Source organism: Silene latifolia, chromosome Y (genome assembly GCF_048544455.1).
Source record: "Silene latifolia isolate original U9 population chromosome Y, ASM4854445v1, whole genome shotgun sequence".
NCBI lineage: Eukaryota > Viridiplantae > Streptophyta > Magnoliopsida > Caryophyllales > Caryophyllaceae > Silene > Silene latifolia.
The window spans coordinates 180,213,365-180,226,844 of NC_133538.1; the positions used below are offsets into that span (position 1 = coordinate 180,213,365).

Sequence of the window (13,480 nt, forward strand, 5' to 3'; positions counted from 1 at the left end):
TGGTAACCACCTTATATACGACATTTTAAAAGAGAATAAATTAACAAAAATTAAGTGTTACGGAAAACTTACATATAATTGCTTGTCTTTTGGCTTAGTCCAAGTTCTAACCCCTTTGTGGTCAACTCGAATGCGTGTCCGAAACAGTTCCTCATCGCAAATCACCGTGACTTCTTCTTTCCTCTCTGAATGAAAAAAAAAACATACATGTTATAAAATCAACAAAAAATCTAACATAAAATAAACATGTTGCATTGAAAACAAAAAAAAAAAGTGTGAAATAATAGACAAAGTACTTACACCCAACATACGATTCCAGAACGATCGTGAACCCGCGTAATGAGTAGGCTCGTTCACGGCGTCTTCCTTTCCTCCTCTTTTGTTGAGGGATGCTTGCTTAAACTTCTTCCCTTTAAAAGCTTCACTTTTGGTATGCTTTATTAAGCCTTCATACTTGTCACCCGCAATTACACATATGAAATCATAACTAATAAGTTCTTGATATTATTTATAATATAAGAGAGTATAAGCTAATTAATACAAATAACAAAACAAGTTAATTAAATACCTTTCATGTGGTCTGGTTCCTTTGGGCGCCTAACTACCTTCCAAATCACGTCCCGATATCGTCGAGTACCGACGTCATTGTACCGATACGGACATTACTGTTCTTGAGACGGTGACCAAGCAAATGATAACTACAAAAAAAAAAGCGACAAAATTTCATATTAGTATAAAATAAAAGTATAACCTTGGTTCTTAAAAAATTTATCAAAATTAATTATTTGGTTTCTAAAACAAAGAATTACGGAAAATATATACCCGAAAGTTATTGAACCACGCCTCTCTTTGTGCATGAGAAGCTTGTGTCCACGATGTAGGAATTGGACCCACGAAATTAGTCTTCGTGCTTTTCATGACACCTCGTATCACGCAATCGTCCATAAACCTGCATTTATTTTGAACATGTAAAATTACAAACAAAAAAAAATAAAAAATAAAAATAGTAGACTAATAAAGAATAAAACTTACCATAATCCCGTCGGCTCAAGAATCATCCGATGATCCGAAGTGTACCGTATCGGCACCGTCTTTGGCTCGTCGGTAGCGTCGCTCTCACCGTCACCGTCACTCTGTCCAGACGGATCCTCCCCGCACAAACTCCTCCTCCTCTCCCGGACGCGTACTCTGTCCTCCTTCTGAGCCGCCTCCACGCTTCCTACCTCGACCTGCTCCAGCCATCTGCAGTAATACAAATAAAAATTAACACAAATAATGATAAATGAAAATTATACAGACTTCTAAATTTTAATAATTTACTCTTGAGGAATACAAAATTATACCAATTTAATCATCATCCTCATCCTCTTCCTCATCCTCATCATCGTCATCATCATCATCATAATCATCTTCATCTCCAAACCCCTCGTCCTTCCTCCTTTTCTCCTCCTCCCTTCTCCTCCTCACCTCATCTTCCCCCCTCATCTCCTCCTCTTCTTCCCTTCTCTCCTCCTCCTCCTCCTCCTCCGCTTCATCCTCCCTTGGCAGTCTCTCTTCCACATCATAATATTCTTCCTCTTCCATGTCTTCACCATCTTTATTCTCATGCTCATAGTTGATTTCATCGGGTGGAGACAGAAGCGTTTCATTTGAAACGTTTTCTTCTTGGAAAAAAGTTGTATCAACTTGTGACCGTGCCTTTGTCTTAAAGATTGCACACCACGCATTTTGATTTCTATCATTTGTTGTGCTTGGATAAGTAGCAAAATACACTTGATGAGCCTGATGTGCAAGTATAAATGGATCATACTTAGAGTATGTTCTAGTACGATTCACTTCTACAAGCTTGTATTGTTCATGTACTCTCATTCCAGTCACAGAATTATACTTCAAATCAACCTTGAATAACACAGTTTTATAAGCTCGGTCACGTCCACTATAACTAATTTCAAAGATATCTTCAACTATACCATAGTATTCGTTGTCATAAAGAGAAGAAATAGTAACCCCCCAATTGCACCTAGCCTTACCTTTACCGTGGTTGAATGTTTGAAAATTAAACCCATTAACCGAGCATCGATTCCACGTTCTTACCATTTTTGAAGGACCAATAGCCAAACTTCTTATCAAATCATCTTGAATATTCAACTCAATTACATGTTTCTGAAACCATGATGGAAATTGGTCCTCATGTTTGTCCCAAACATCATCCTTACTTATATTAGGATTCCTCTGAATGAAATCATTAACAAACTGTGTTTCGTATGGCTCCAAGAGGTCACAATTAGATAGCACGTAAAGGTGGGCACGATTATACTCCTTATCATCCAAATATCTTGTTTGCCCCTTTGATGAACACCCTTCATCATCTTGAGTTTGAAAAAATTCGGGTAAACTTCCGTCTACTTCATCCGGTTTCTCAACATTCAAGTTTTTTGCTTTGGTTTCTATATGTTTTTCAAAGTAAAGAGAACAAAAGTTTGCAATCTCTTCCGTTAAATAAGCATTGCATATAGAACCTTCCACCCTAGCTTTAATTTGAAAATTTTGTTTTTTAGATACATCATAAGTTTCCACCCCAACTTCCCACAAATATTTCAACTCCTCCACCAATGGTTGTAAATAAACATCCAAATTACGTTTCGGGCTTTTTGGTCCGGGAACAATAAGTGACAAGAAGATAAATGGTCTTTTCATACATAACCAAGGTGGTAAATTGTATGGTGTGACCATAACGGGCCAACAAGAATACTTCCTCCCAAAATTACCGAAAGGATCAAATCCATCCGTACACAAGCCAAGTCGTACATTGCGGGGTTCCTTGGCAAAATCAGGATACATCTGATCAAATCGTTTCCATTCTTCCCCATCACTAGGATGACTCATCTTCCCCGGAGCACGTGTGTTTTCTTTGTGCCATCTCATTTGTTCGGCAATGTTTTTGGTGGCATAGATTCTTTGAAGTCTTGGTGCGAGAGGAAAGTAAAACAATTGGTTACATGCTATTGGTTTCTTACTCTTTTTAGCCCTCTTACTACCATTGCCTTTTTTCAACACCAAAACTGTATCTCCTTCACTTGTCTCATATCTATCCGCCCCACAATCTTTACATTTGTCAAGCAAAGCATCATCTTTCCAAAATAGCATACATCCTTCAGACATGCATCAATCTTTTCATGCGGTAATCAAGACCTTTAACTACTTTTTTGGTAGTATAGAAACTTCGGGTCATGATATTATCATCGGGGAAAGATTCCTCAAGTAACGAGGCAATGCCATCAACAGCAACAAATGGCATATTGAACTCACATTTCAAGGTAATTAGCCTAGAAGCGGCTTGTAACAATGTCATTCTGCTTCCATCATACAAGGGTTTTTCTGAGGCTTTTAACATGTCAAGAAAGGCTTTTGCTTGTGGGTGTGGCGGTTGTTCTTCAGAAATAGTTGTATGGTCATCACTATTAAAAATAGTGGAATCCATAGCATCAACAACCATCTCTCTATATGGGTTCTCATCATTTTGTATTTGTTGGGTGTGAGTTTGTTCATGAATTGGAGAATATGCTTCTCCATGTGAAATCCAATTGTAATAATTTGGTTTAAACCCGTTTATAATGAGATGTTCTTCTACTACAATGTCAAGTGGTATTTCGGTTTTTGCATTTGGCACAAGGGCACCTAAGTTTTTTGTCTACCAAGTCATATTCATCTTGTTGTTTAGCAAATTCAATAAACTCGCTAACACCCTTTATAAATCTAGCGGTAAGACGTCTTTTCTTATTGGAATGGTCTAATCTTCCTTCATACATCCATGAACGTTCCAATCTCTTCATTTTAATCTAAAGAAGACCCCAAAGTAATTTAAACATTTTTAAAAAATAACAATAATATTACATACAAAATTTAAACATTATACTCCACATTATACAATAAACATATGAAAATAATATATAAATATTGTCAATAAGTAATCCATCTTCGAATGGGGTCCTTATCACTCCAACCTAAACCCGTCAATGTACGTTTCAAGTCACTAGTAAACACACTTGTAATTTATTAATGAGGAAAAAAATTCGGCAAAGACAATTCCCTTGATTCTCCAAATACACATATACATGTATTCGGAGAACATTAAAGGGATCGCCACCAAACTCATTTCTCATTAATAAATCACAAGTACGTGTTTACTACCTAAATGACTTGAAACGTACAAAGACAGTCCCAAAATGAGGACTATTCAAGAATTACTCCTAATGAGTAATTCTTGAACGGGTACTAAGTCAACATCAAATCAAACAACAACACAATCAAGTACTAAATTAATTAAGTCAATCAATAGCCCAATTCAACCACATAATAAAGGCTTCTATCCTAAAGTCCGTAACATAATTTGAACTAAAATTAGTAAATTTAAAAGGTAACTAGTAAGAGGAGGTTACCTAATCAAGTAAAAGCAAAAATGAAAAGAAAACAAGAAGCAACACTACACAGTGCGGTGGTGCCTAGCAGCAGCAGTGACAACCCCGAAAAGAGAAAAGAAAAACAAAAATAACAAGGTTATTCTACCTCAATTCATCAATAACATGAATTATCAAACTAAATTGATCAAAATCAAGTCCTAAAGAAGGTTCTACTTAGCTAATAGCTAATTTCTCTTAATCCAAAAGACGGTTCCACTTAGCTAATTCCATTAATGCAAAAGACGGTTTCACTTAGCTTAATATTAATAATAATACGACGGTTTCACTTAACTTAGTAATAATAATAATAATAATTAAGACGGTTCCACTTAGCTTAGTACTAATGATAATGAGACGGTTTCACTTAGCTACCAACACCAAACACCACCCCACGACCCACCCCAACCACGCCCACTACGGCCGACCGCCACCCACCGAACCACCACCACCCATAACCCTAAACCTAGACAAAAACCCCCTTAATCATTCCCTTTTAATTCAAACACAAATTAAACTAAATCTAACTACAAATTAAACTAAATCTAACTACAAATTAATCAAACATACTAACTACAAATAAATCTAACCAACTAACAACAAATTAATCAAACTAACTATAAATTAATCTAACAAATTAAACTAAATAAACTGAAATTAAACAAAAACAACTAACCTAATTAAAGAGGGCGGATGTGGCGGTGGAAATGGCGGTGGAAGGGTGGTTGTGTGGTGTTGTTGGTTGGTGTCGTCGTTCGCCAAATCGCTCGCTCGTCCCCTTTTTTTTGTTTCGCAAAGAGTAAAGTAGGAGAGAGGGGGCTGAAAGTAATAAAAAAATTGGCGACTGAATTTTTAAATTTGGCGATCGAAAATCGATCGCCAAATTTGGCGACTACCCTAATTTCAGGTCGCCAAATTCAAAAAGTCGATCGCCACGTAGATTCCCTTTTAAAATGACACTGGTTTGTACTAAAAATTTTAGCGACTGATTGTCAATTTGGCGACTGAAATTCAGTCGCCAAATTGGCGACTACCCATAATTCAGTCGCCAAATCCAAAATTTCGATCGCCACGTTTGATTCCTTTTTTGAAAAAGTCAGTCGCCACATTGGCGACTAATTTCAGTCGCCAATTTGAAAATCAGTCGCCAATTTGGCGACTACTTCTTTCAGTCGCCAAATTTCGGTCGCCTGTTTCAGGTTTTCTTGTAGTGTTTGAATGTTGGACACACACGGTGATTGACTGTCCGTATTTCCTCGTAACTCTTTGGACCTTTCACTATGTTGAGAAGAAGACGGAGATAATATCTCTCTCCGGCAGTGGGATGGACGTAAGAAATTCTCCCAATGCACCTTCCTTGCTTTCTTCTCTTCCACCCGTCATCCCAAACATACTTAGTAGGAAACTCCGCATAGGAAAGTTCTCGTGCCTCTGGAGACTCCTCATTTACCCTCATCCATGCTGTTAGCTTTGTCTCCGCGTTGCTTTGTCTCGCTAGTACCACCTTAAGTATGTCATCATCCCTTATTAGTACAACCTGTTCCCCTTCCAGGTGTACTGGTAGTCGCATCACGGACGGGTTTCTTTCTTGGATGTCGAACTCAAATATTCTCCATGCTGCCTCGGATGCAGACAGGTACCTACAATCCAGGTAAGACTTTATCTCATCTGCTGCGTCGTCCTTTATGACTAAAGTAGCTTTGTCCGGCCCTTTTGCGATGTACTTGAACAAATACTTGACGGCTCTTGCAGTATTACACCATTCGACGTTGATGTGTGCGTCGAACATCAACAGCAAGCCGGGGTTATACGGCACGATCGAGCGGTTGTCCATGTAATTGTCTCCCTTCTTTATTGTCCTGGTCAATTTAAACATATCAAACAACCTCTGTTAATCTTGGTATGGATTATAAGTATTGGTGTGTTTTGCTAATTTGAGGTTGTTAGTATTCTCTGTTATAAAACACAAGGTAATTTAACTTTTTGAGCTACAACAACTATGTAACATAATTAGATGTGGGTCTCAGGTACCTTTTGTTTTCGCGTCGTCTGTATACAGGGTACCCATTTTGGTCTAATGTAGTTCCTTTGTTAAATGACTTCGGGTACTTCTTACTGCAGGTGTTGTTCACCATGCAAGGGAAACTGCGATTTGCTTCGCCGCATGGGCCATGTACCATGAAACGGGACACAACCTCATATAAAGCCGGTTCTCTGTGCTTATCAGGTATTTCCGCGTGAATAATGCTATCGATATAATCAGTAGACAGATCAACCTCTTCCTTCTTTAACCATAATAAAATGTGTGCATGTGGCAACCCTCTTTTTTGAAATTCGATGGTGTACACATCTATGGAATTGTTAATTTCTTATTAATATATATGTATTATGAATCTAAGTTATTTATGGTCTTTAGCATTGAAAAAGTTACCTGCGATTGTCGTCCCAAAATAGCGCTCCGTCTTTAGGCCTCTGGTTTTGAATGTGCTTCGATCTCTGGCCACCTGGAATTTGCTGTGAAAGTTATAAACAAATGAGGATTTCCATACCACCTCCAAATTGCCATTGCATCTTGATAGCTTTGATACATATATCTTGGGCTTCCTGTGAATCAGGGCGGCAGATAAAATCTTTTTCCGACTGCATGTCCAATTAAGTCCCCTTTCTCAACAGCATCGCATATATTATTCAGTATATCACATCTGAATAAGTCTTAGTTGTTTTTAATATACCATAGCCTATCCGATTCAATCGCACAACAACAGTCTACCAAGAACTGTTGGAATAATCGTCCACCACATAGCCAAATATGGCCTTCTGAGATTCTTTGTTGTATCCTGTAGGCGTAGTACTCTCGCATAGTTACATTTTTCCTTCTCGACGTCTCGGGCTTATCCTGGTCAGTATAATACGGTATATCTAAGTGGTAGTTGTCCTCTCCGTACGGAAATAAGAGCGGGTATTGTAAGGCCATGTAAGACGGGTGTAGTTCACTAATTGTTTGTAATCCAGTTGATCTGTGGTCAATAACTATATCCCTGCCTTTTGTACTACTACCTTCAGGACTGACTATTAGTGCGGCTATCTCAGAGGCTGTTGGGTTGTTATATACCTTGTCTTTCTTATTCCGTGAACCTAACAATCTAATGGATAATTGAACGTCATTGTCCTCCCTTATTCTGTCTTGCGCCATCCTAAATACCTGAGTTAGGGGATTGACCTCGTCAAGCATGTCCTTGAGCTGCAACATTACACCTTGGTCTAACTTCGGGCTACCCTCTTCCTTCCCGACTGTTCTCTCACGCAACAGTAATTCACTCGCTGTATCGTAAACATATAGTTGTGAGTATGCTGGTGGCCCCCCTTCTACGGGCAGTAGTGACCCTATACGGTGAAGAACTTGACCACTTATCCTGAAAACATACGGTCCTGGTCCCTTATTTACAGTCTTGTCTATTTTTGCACCCATAGAAGTGAAGGAGTAACATGAGTTGTAGAGTCGAATGTTCTGCCTAAACATTATGGCCTCTGATTCGTTTGTTGTCATGAGTCTATATAAGAATTCAAGTGGGGGCTTCATCTTTATTAAACGAACTTTGCCATCCCTGCAACACATATTGAATTTTGTTGATTTTTTGGTACTCGTCTTCTTTATCCTCTCTTCAAACCACATAATCGCTTCACACTTAGGAGATTTGTATTCCGGGTCGCCTAGGTAGAGATATTTTCTTCCTGAACCTGTGATACCTAAGTCTATAAACAAATTATTATTAGTTTATTTTAAAAGTGTGAATGTCTGAGAAAAGAAACTGTATAACAAACGGAGTTATTGGTCAGGTGAGTTCTTCTTTTTATGATGAATGTGTGCGTTTTTTGAGAGTTAATATAGTGTAAACCTGTGTAGCGAACTTGGCTATCAACTTGCATAGGATCATCCTCCAGCTGTGTTCTTTTTTTTGTTCTCCGTTGCTGAGGATCTGTCGTGCTAATCCCCACAACTCTTTTCCTCTTTCTTCCAGAAGCTTCTGAATGTTGTGTAGACAGATTACCGTTAGTATTATTTTATGAGCGTAAAGCTCCGAGAAGAAAAAAACTGTAACAAATATTGTTATAGGTCATGTAGTCAGAGTATTATTTTCGCAGTTAGAAAGAAGTGAACCTGTGCAGGGAAGTCGGCTATTAGCTATCAGGGGGTCTTCTTGCTGCCGCGTTCTTCTTTTTGTTCTACGTAGCTGCGTACTTTCCGTGTTGTCCTCCATATCGCTTTTCCTCTTTCCTCTCGATGCTTCTGATTTTTCTGTCGACATTGTATTTTTATTTAAAAGTTCAGTTTATGGGTGTATATATATTGGATGCTTTTGCTGGTTAGTTGACGCCTAGAAGGAGTAGTATTTCTGAAACCGTTTATGTTTTTTGTTGATGTTGGATGTCCGTAGTTTGTAAGATTTAATTATATATTAATGGTTTCATTATATTTTTACTAATCATAGTAGGGATATTGAGCGGGAGTAGAATTGTCTTTTCATGAAGAATATGTGCTATTTTTTAGACTAAAGAGAAGTGAACCTGTGCAGGGAAGTTGGCTATGAGCTGCCAGGGGGTATTCCTGCGGCTGCATCCCTCTTTTTGTTCAACGTTGTTGCGTACTTTCCGAGCTGTCCTCCACATAAATTTTTCTCTTTCCTCTGGATGCTTCTGATGTTTCTGTTGACATTGTTTTTTTAAAGTGCGTGTTAATGGGGTGTAAGTTACTTTGGTAATTATTCAGGAGATTACTATGTCTGTGTGTGTATATATTGGTTGCTTTTGCTTGGTGGTCGACCACTAATAGAAGTAGTATTTCTGAAACCGTTTATGTTTCTTATTGATGCTGGCTGTCTGTGGTTTGTTAGGTTTAATTATATATTATATATATTTACTAATCATGGTAGGGATATTGACTGGGAGTTGATTTTTAATATAATCAAACTGTACAACAACATCCCTGATTGTCTGCATTATGAGAAATTTAATCTTTAATAATTATATTCTAGCTCTAATTTTCTCATTTGGTATATCTACATGTTCTAACTTTCTGTATTGTCCTTGTGTAGGTTTTATCTTCCTTGTGTAGGGTTACAACACACCATGATTCCGAGTATTGTTTACAAGTATGTTCATTGATAACCTCTTTTATTTTAATTTTATCGTAAATTTTGATGGTCTACCTAATACGTGACTATTCTGTGCAACTGATTATGTAGCACATGAAATATAGGGAATTGAATGAGAGTAGGTTGTATAAATAATATCAATGATAAAAAAAATAATCGTAATAAAAATAAAAATAATTATAATGATAATGATAATGATAATGATAATGATAAAGTTAATAATACTAATAAGCTTAGTAATCTATTTATGCAAACACCAAAAAAAAAAATAGAAAATAAAACCATAGTAATCTATCAGTACATTAATAAAAATATTGTCATAAACTAAAGCTAAAGCTACACTATTCTATAATGATGTAGTGGGTAAAACAAATCTAATTCAATTAACTAAGCTGTTCTTCTTTCCTTCGGAATTGTTAAGTAATCTTTACTCCTTCAGTAGCCACCTAATTCACCTTAGATCACCTGTGAAACCCGCAAAACACAATGATCATTAGGTATATAATTGGATATGAGCAGCAATTATGATAGTGGTATAGTAATAATGAATATTTACCTATTTGTTCTGTTTCATTGCTGAGTTGCGTCTCTTAGTGGTTTTGACCTCTTTTTGTGTGTCTGTTCAAGATCAATTACTGAATGGGCACGTTTCCCAGAAATTGTTGATTTAGCTGTTAAGTTTGCTACCTGTTTACAAATTAGTGATGCCATAAGTCGAAGTAGGAACATAAATAAGGCCTCACAGTAATCAATAAAAGTGATAAATACCTCGACTGTGGTGTCATCTAAAATGTTGATGACGTTGAAACAATTGTCGCCTTGATTGCCGTGATTTGTTTTGACAACTTTAATTTTGAATTGAAATTGTTTTCCAATAAATGTGTTTTTCATCAAAGTTGGCAATGGGATGTAATCTTCATCATCCTCCTTCTATAAAGTTGATACACAATTATAAGACAACAATTTGGCTATGTGGACAGTAGGGACTGAAAGCAATAGATGAAGGAGCATTACTAATACCTCTAATTGTTGTGCATCGCTAAGAGTAGCAGCATCCTGGCCAATTAACCTTTTGGCGTCCTTGTCAAATATGACAAAAGTTGCAGTAGAGTCTGATTCTTGTACTTGTAACTCAATTCTATATCTGACAGTAGCGTGGAAAATGTTGAAGTACACAAATATATTATAGTAACCTAAAAGTATAAGTATTGAAGGTAAGAAGATACTTAATAGTTTGAGTCTCCATTATTTTTTCACAGTTGTTGCAATAAAACTTGGAATTTTTATACTGTGACCTGGTTGTACATTTAATACATGATGGGTAATGCCAAGGTTTTTCGGAAATAATATCTCTCACTTCTGCAATGTAGTAGCAAACCAGATCCTACATTCGCAGCAATATGATTAGAAGGCATACATAATTTCAAAGGTAGGCTAAGGTGAAAAGTTAATTGCTAATACCTCTTTGTAATCCGTACTACAATGCATAAGGATGCTACTGAGGTCCATTTTCATAATATCATTAGTAATACATCCAATATCTGAATCTCCATTCTTTGAACTGAAATTTGGATTATTATAATAAAATAATAGGAGTATGAATAAAACTTGCTCAAAAAGCAGTTTCCATAAAAGACTGTTCACTTTTTAGAAATTCAAATATGTAAAGATTTACCTGCAGGTTTCCATAAGGGCGTTCACTTCTGGGACATCAAGATTAACATACAGACTACTTGAATTTGATGTTGAGATACTGTTATAACCTGTTATTTAGGGAATAAGAATCATCTTGTAGTACTGAATTATAGTATTTGATTGTGCAGGGTTTTACTTACCATTGTAGTCCTTCACCAAAAGAGACGTGATAATAACAACTTTTGTTTGGGTGCCATCAGTAAGTTTTTCCTTTTGCTTTTGATAGTCAGAACGACATTGATCCCATAATGTAACTCTTACTCGTTCACCCCTTTAAAATTTTAAGAGTTAATTATATTATCAGAGTTAAAAAGAAAAAGGGTATAATAAGAATCTAATAGAGAGTAGGAGTAGCGTATACCCTTCATCTTCAATTTCAAGGGCGAAATAATTAGGTTTTACATGTTCTTTCTTCACCACACCTATTAAATCTACAAATAATAAAAAAAGAAGGTTAACGAATACTATCTATATAACAATTCATGAGATCAATATATCTAAATTATACACTTACCTGTTAAAACTGAATGATTGCCTCGCCGATTACTTATATTGTGGAATTTTAGGAAATCAAACCTATGTTTTGGTATTATAGCTTCATCTGCTTCGAAGACCTTGATGTATGTGTTGTATCAGAATTTAATCATTAGTTTATTGTCACCCACGATACGATAATCAGGTTTATTTGGGAGAACCTGAAATCTCTTGATTAAATGGATTTTCCCATCAAAAACCTTTGCGGAGAATCGTTCCCAATTGAAACTGGGAATAAATGCGTAGATATAATTCCCCTACACGAGATCAAAAACAATATATGTATTAGATGGAGTTTTATAATATGTAATAATAAAAAGCTAAGATAAGAGGTAAATTTTACCTCTTCAGTCAAGAAGAACCATTGATACGCATAATAAGTCCCCTTTTGTATTCTGATCTGTCGCAACAATTTTCTTCTTATCTGTAATTGGATTATGTACCTTACATAGTGATATACGGACTTTCAATCTTAAGTCCTTGTTTGAATCTACTTCTGTTGTATTCAGTTTAAGCTCATTGATGAGGGCGTAATTCCTGAAAACATATGAGGAGATATTATAAGTATTTTTTGTATATAATTTAGAGAAAGGTAGAAAGACATAAAAGAGGAGAAAGCTACACCAGGATTACCTTTGTGCCATGGTGATGGTGATGAGTAGGGTGTCAACGTGTATTTGGAGGTTGCTTTTATCGACTTTCAAGATGCCAAATTTTGATGTGATGAATGTTGTTTAAACGTTGAAAGTCTATATTTATAACATCAGATTTTGGCTTCATATTGATATAGGAGAAGATTTTATGTTGATATAGGATTGAAGAATTTGACTTGCTATTGATATAGGAGAAGAGTTTATGTTGATATAGTATTCTTCCCAAACGTTATGAGAGTGGCTGGAGTTTGAGTAAAATAGCATGATGATTGTCCTTTTCTATTTCCGGGACCAGGACTTTGAGCGTACTATGCAAAGTTCCGGAATAAAATATTGAAATAAATGATGTAAGAGGTGTACCACTATTCTATGTAAGGACGGTTGGTTTTGTAGTTGACTTGGATATTGTTTTTGATATTTGTTTTTTTTTTTTAAGGTAATGGTTTGTTGTAAGGACGGTTTTGTAGTGGAGTTGGAATACTGTTTTTTGATATTTGAAGTATTTAATTAGTTGATTTTCAAATTAACCACCACTACCCTCGCCTCCTCTAACAACCACCAAGAAAGACAAAAAAAAAAAAAAAAAAAAATACAAGATCTAAAATACCAAATTTGAAAAAAAAATGAAATCTGAAACTTTGAAAAAATCGAGATCTAAAATACAAACTTTGAAAAAAAAAAAGAAATCTGAAACTTTGAAAAAAAAAAAGAAATCTGAAACTTTGAAAAAAAAAACATCTAAAATACTTTGAAAAAATCTCACCAACCGCTATAAACAACACCGACACACATACCAACCCACACAAACGAAATTAAAAAAAAAAGCCGAATTTGAAAGTGTAACTTTAGATTTCCGTCCCAAAAGAAAAAAAAAACGAAATCTGAAATGAATAAAAAAAATGAATCTGAGAAAAAAATGATGATTTATGAAATTATAAAAAAACAAAGAAAATCTGATATGAGAGAGCCTTTGTTTCCTTGCTTTTCA

The 13,480-nt window shown here is 36.0% G+C and overlaps 2 protein-coding genes across 2 annotated transcripts; both read right to left on the bottom strand.

Annotated features, from left to right (window-relative positions):
- Positions 1-5,652: 5,652 nt before the first annotated feature.
- On the bottom strand, positions 5,653-8,004 carry LOC141629539 (uncharacterized). The gene is made up of 4 exons (XM_074442521.1): positions 7,190-8,004; positions 6,889-7,097; positions 6,489-6,807; positions 5,653-6,316 (listed from the first exon to the last, which is right to left on the bottom strand). The coding sequence occupies exons 1-4, from the start codon at positions 8,002-8,004 to the stop codon at positions 5,653-5,655; spliced, it is 2,007 nt and encodes a 668-aa protein (XP_074298622.1).
- Positions 8,005-9,871: 1,867 nt separating this feature from the next.
- On the bottom strand, positions 9,872-12,092 carry LOC141626691 (uncharacterized). The gene is made up of 11 exons (XM_074440376.1): positions 12,001-12,092; positions 11,820-11,919; positions 11,667-11,736; positions 11,446-11,576; positions 11,286-11,373; positions 11,072-11,171; positions 10,837-10,994; positions 10,631-10,754; positions 10,379-10,540; positions 10,167-10,297; positions 9,872-10,075 (listed from the first exon to the last, which is right to left on the bottom strand). Exons 5-10 carry the CDS (start codon positions 11,297-11,299, stop codon positions 10,181-10,183), a joined length of 675 nt encoding a protein of 224 aa, XP_074296477.1. The 5' UTR covers positions 11,300-11,373; positions 11,446-11,576; positions 11,667-11,736; positions 11,820-11,919; positions 12,001-12,092; the 3' UTR covers positions 9,872-10,075; positions 10,167-10,180.
- Positions 12,093-13,480: the final 1,388 nt, after the last annotated feature.

Excerpts from the sequence above, each read along its gene's own strand:
- LOC141629539 (XM_074442521.1), bottom strand. The coding sequence starts at position 8,004 with ATGACAACAAACGAATCAGAGGCCATAATGTTTAGGCAGAACATTCGA. Across the intron at positions 7,098-7,189 it reads ATTGAATCGGATAGGCTATG|TCGGAAAAAGATTTTATCTG; the intron begins GTATATTAAAAA and ends TTGGACATGCAG. Across the intron at positions 6,317-6,488 it reads AGACGACGCGAAAACAAAAG|GACAATAAAGAAGGGAGACA; the intron begins GTACCTGAGACC and ends TAAATTGACCAG.
- LOC141626691 (XM_074440376.1), bottom strand. Across the intron at positions 10,755-10,836 it reads ATGGAGACTCAAACTATTAA|ATATAGAATTGAGTTACAAG; the intron begins GTATCTTCTTAC and ends CGCTACTGTCAG. Across the intron at positions 10,298-10,378 it reads TAGATGACACCACAGTCGAG|GTAGCAAACTTAACAGCTAA; the intron begins GTATTTATCACT and ends ATTTGTAAACAG.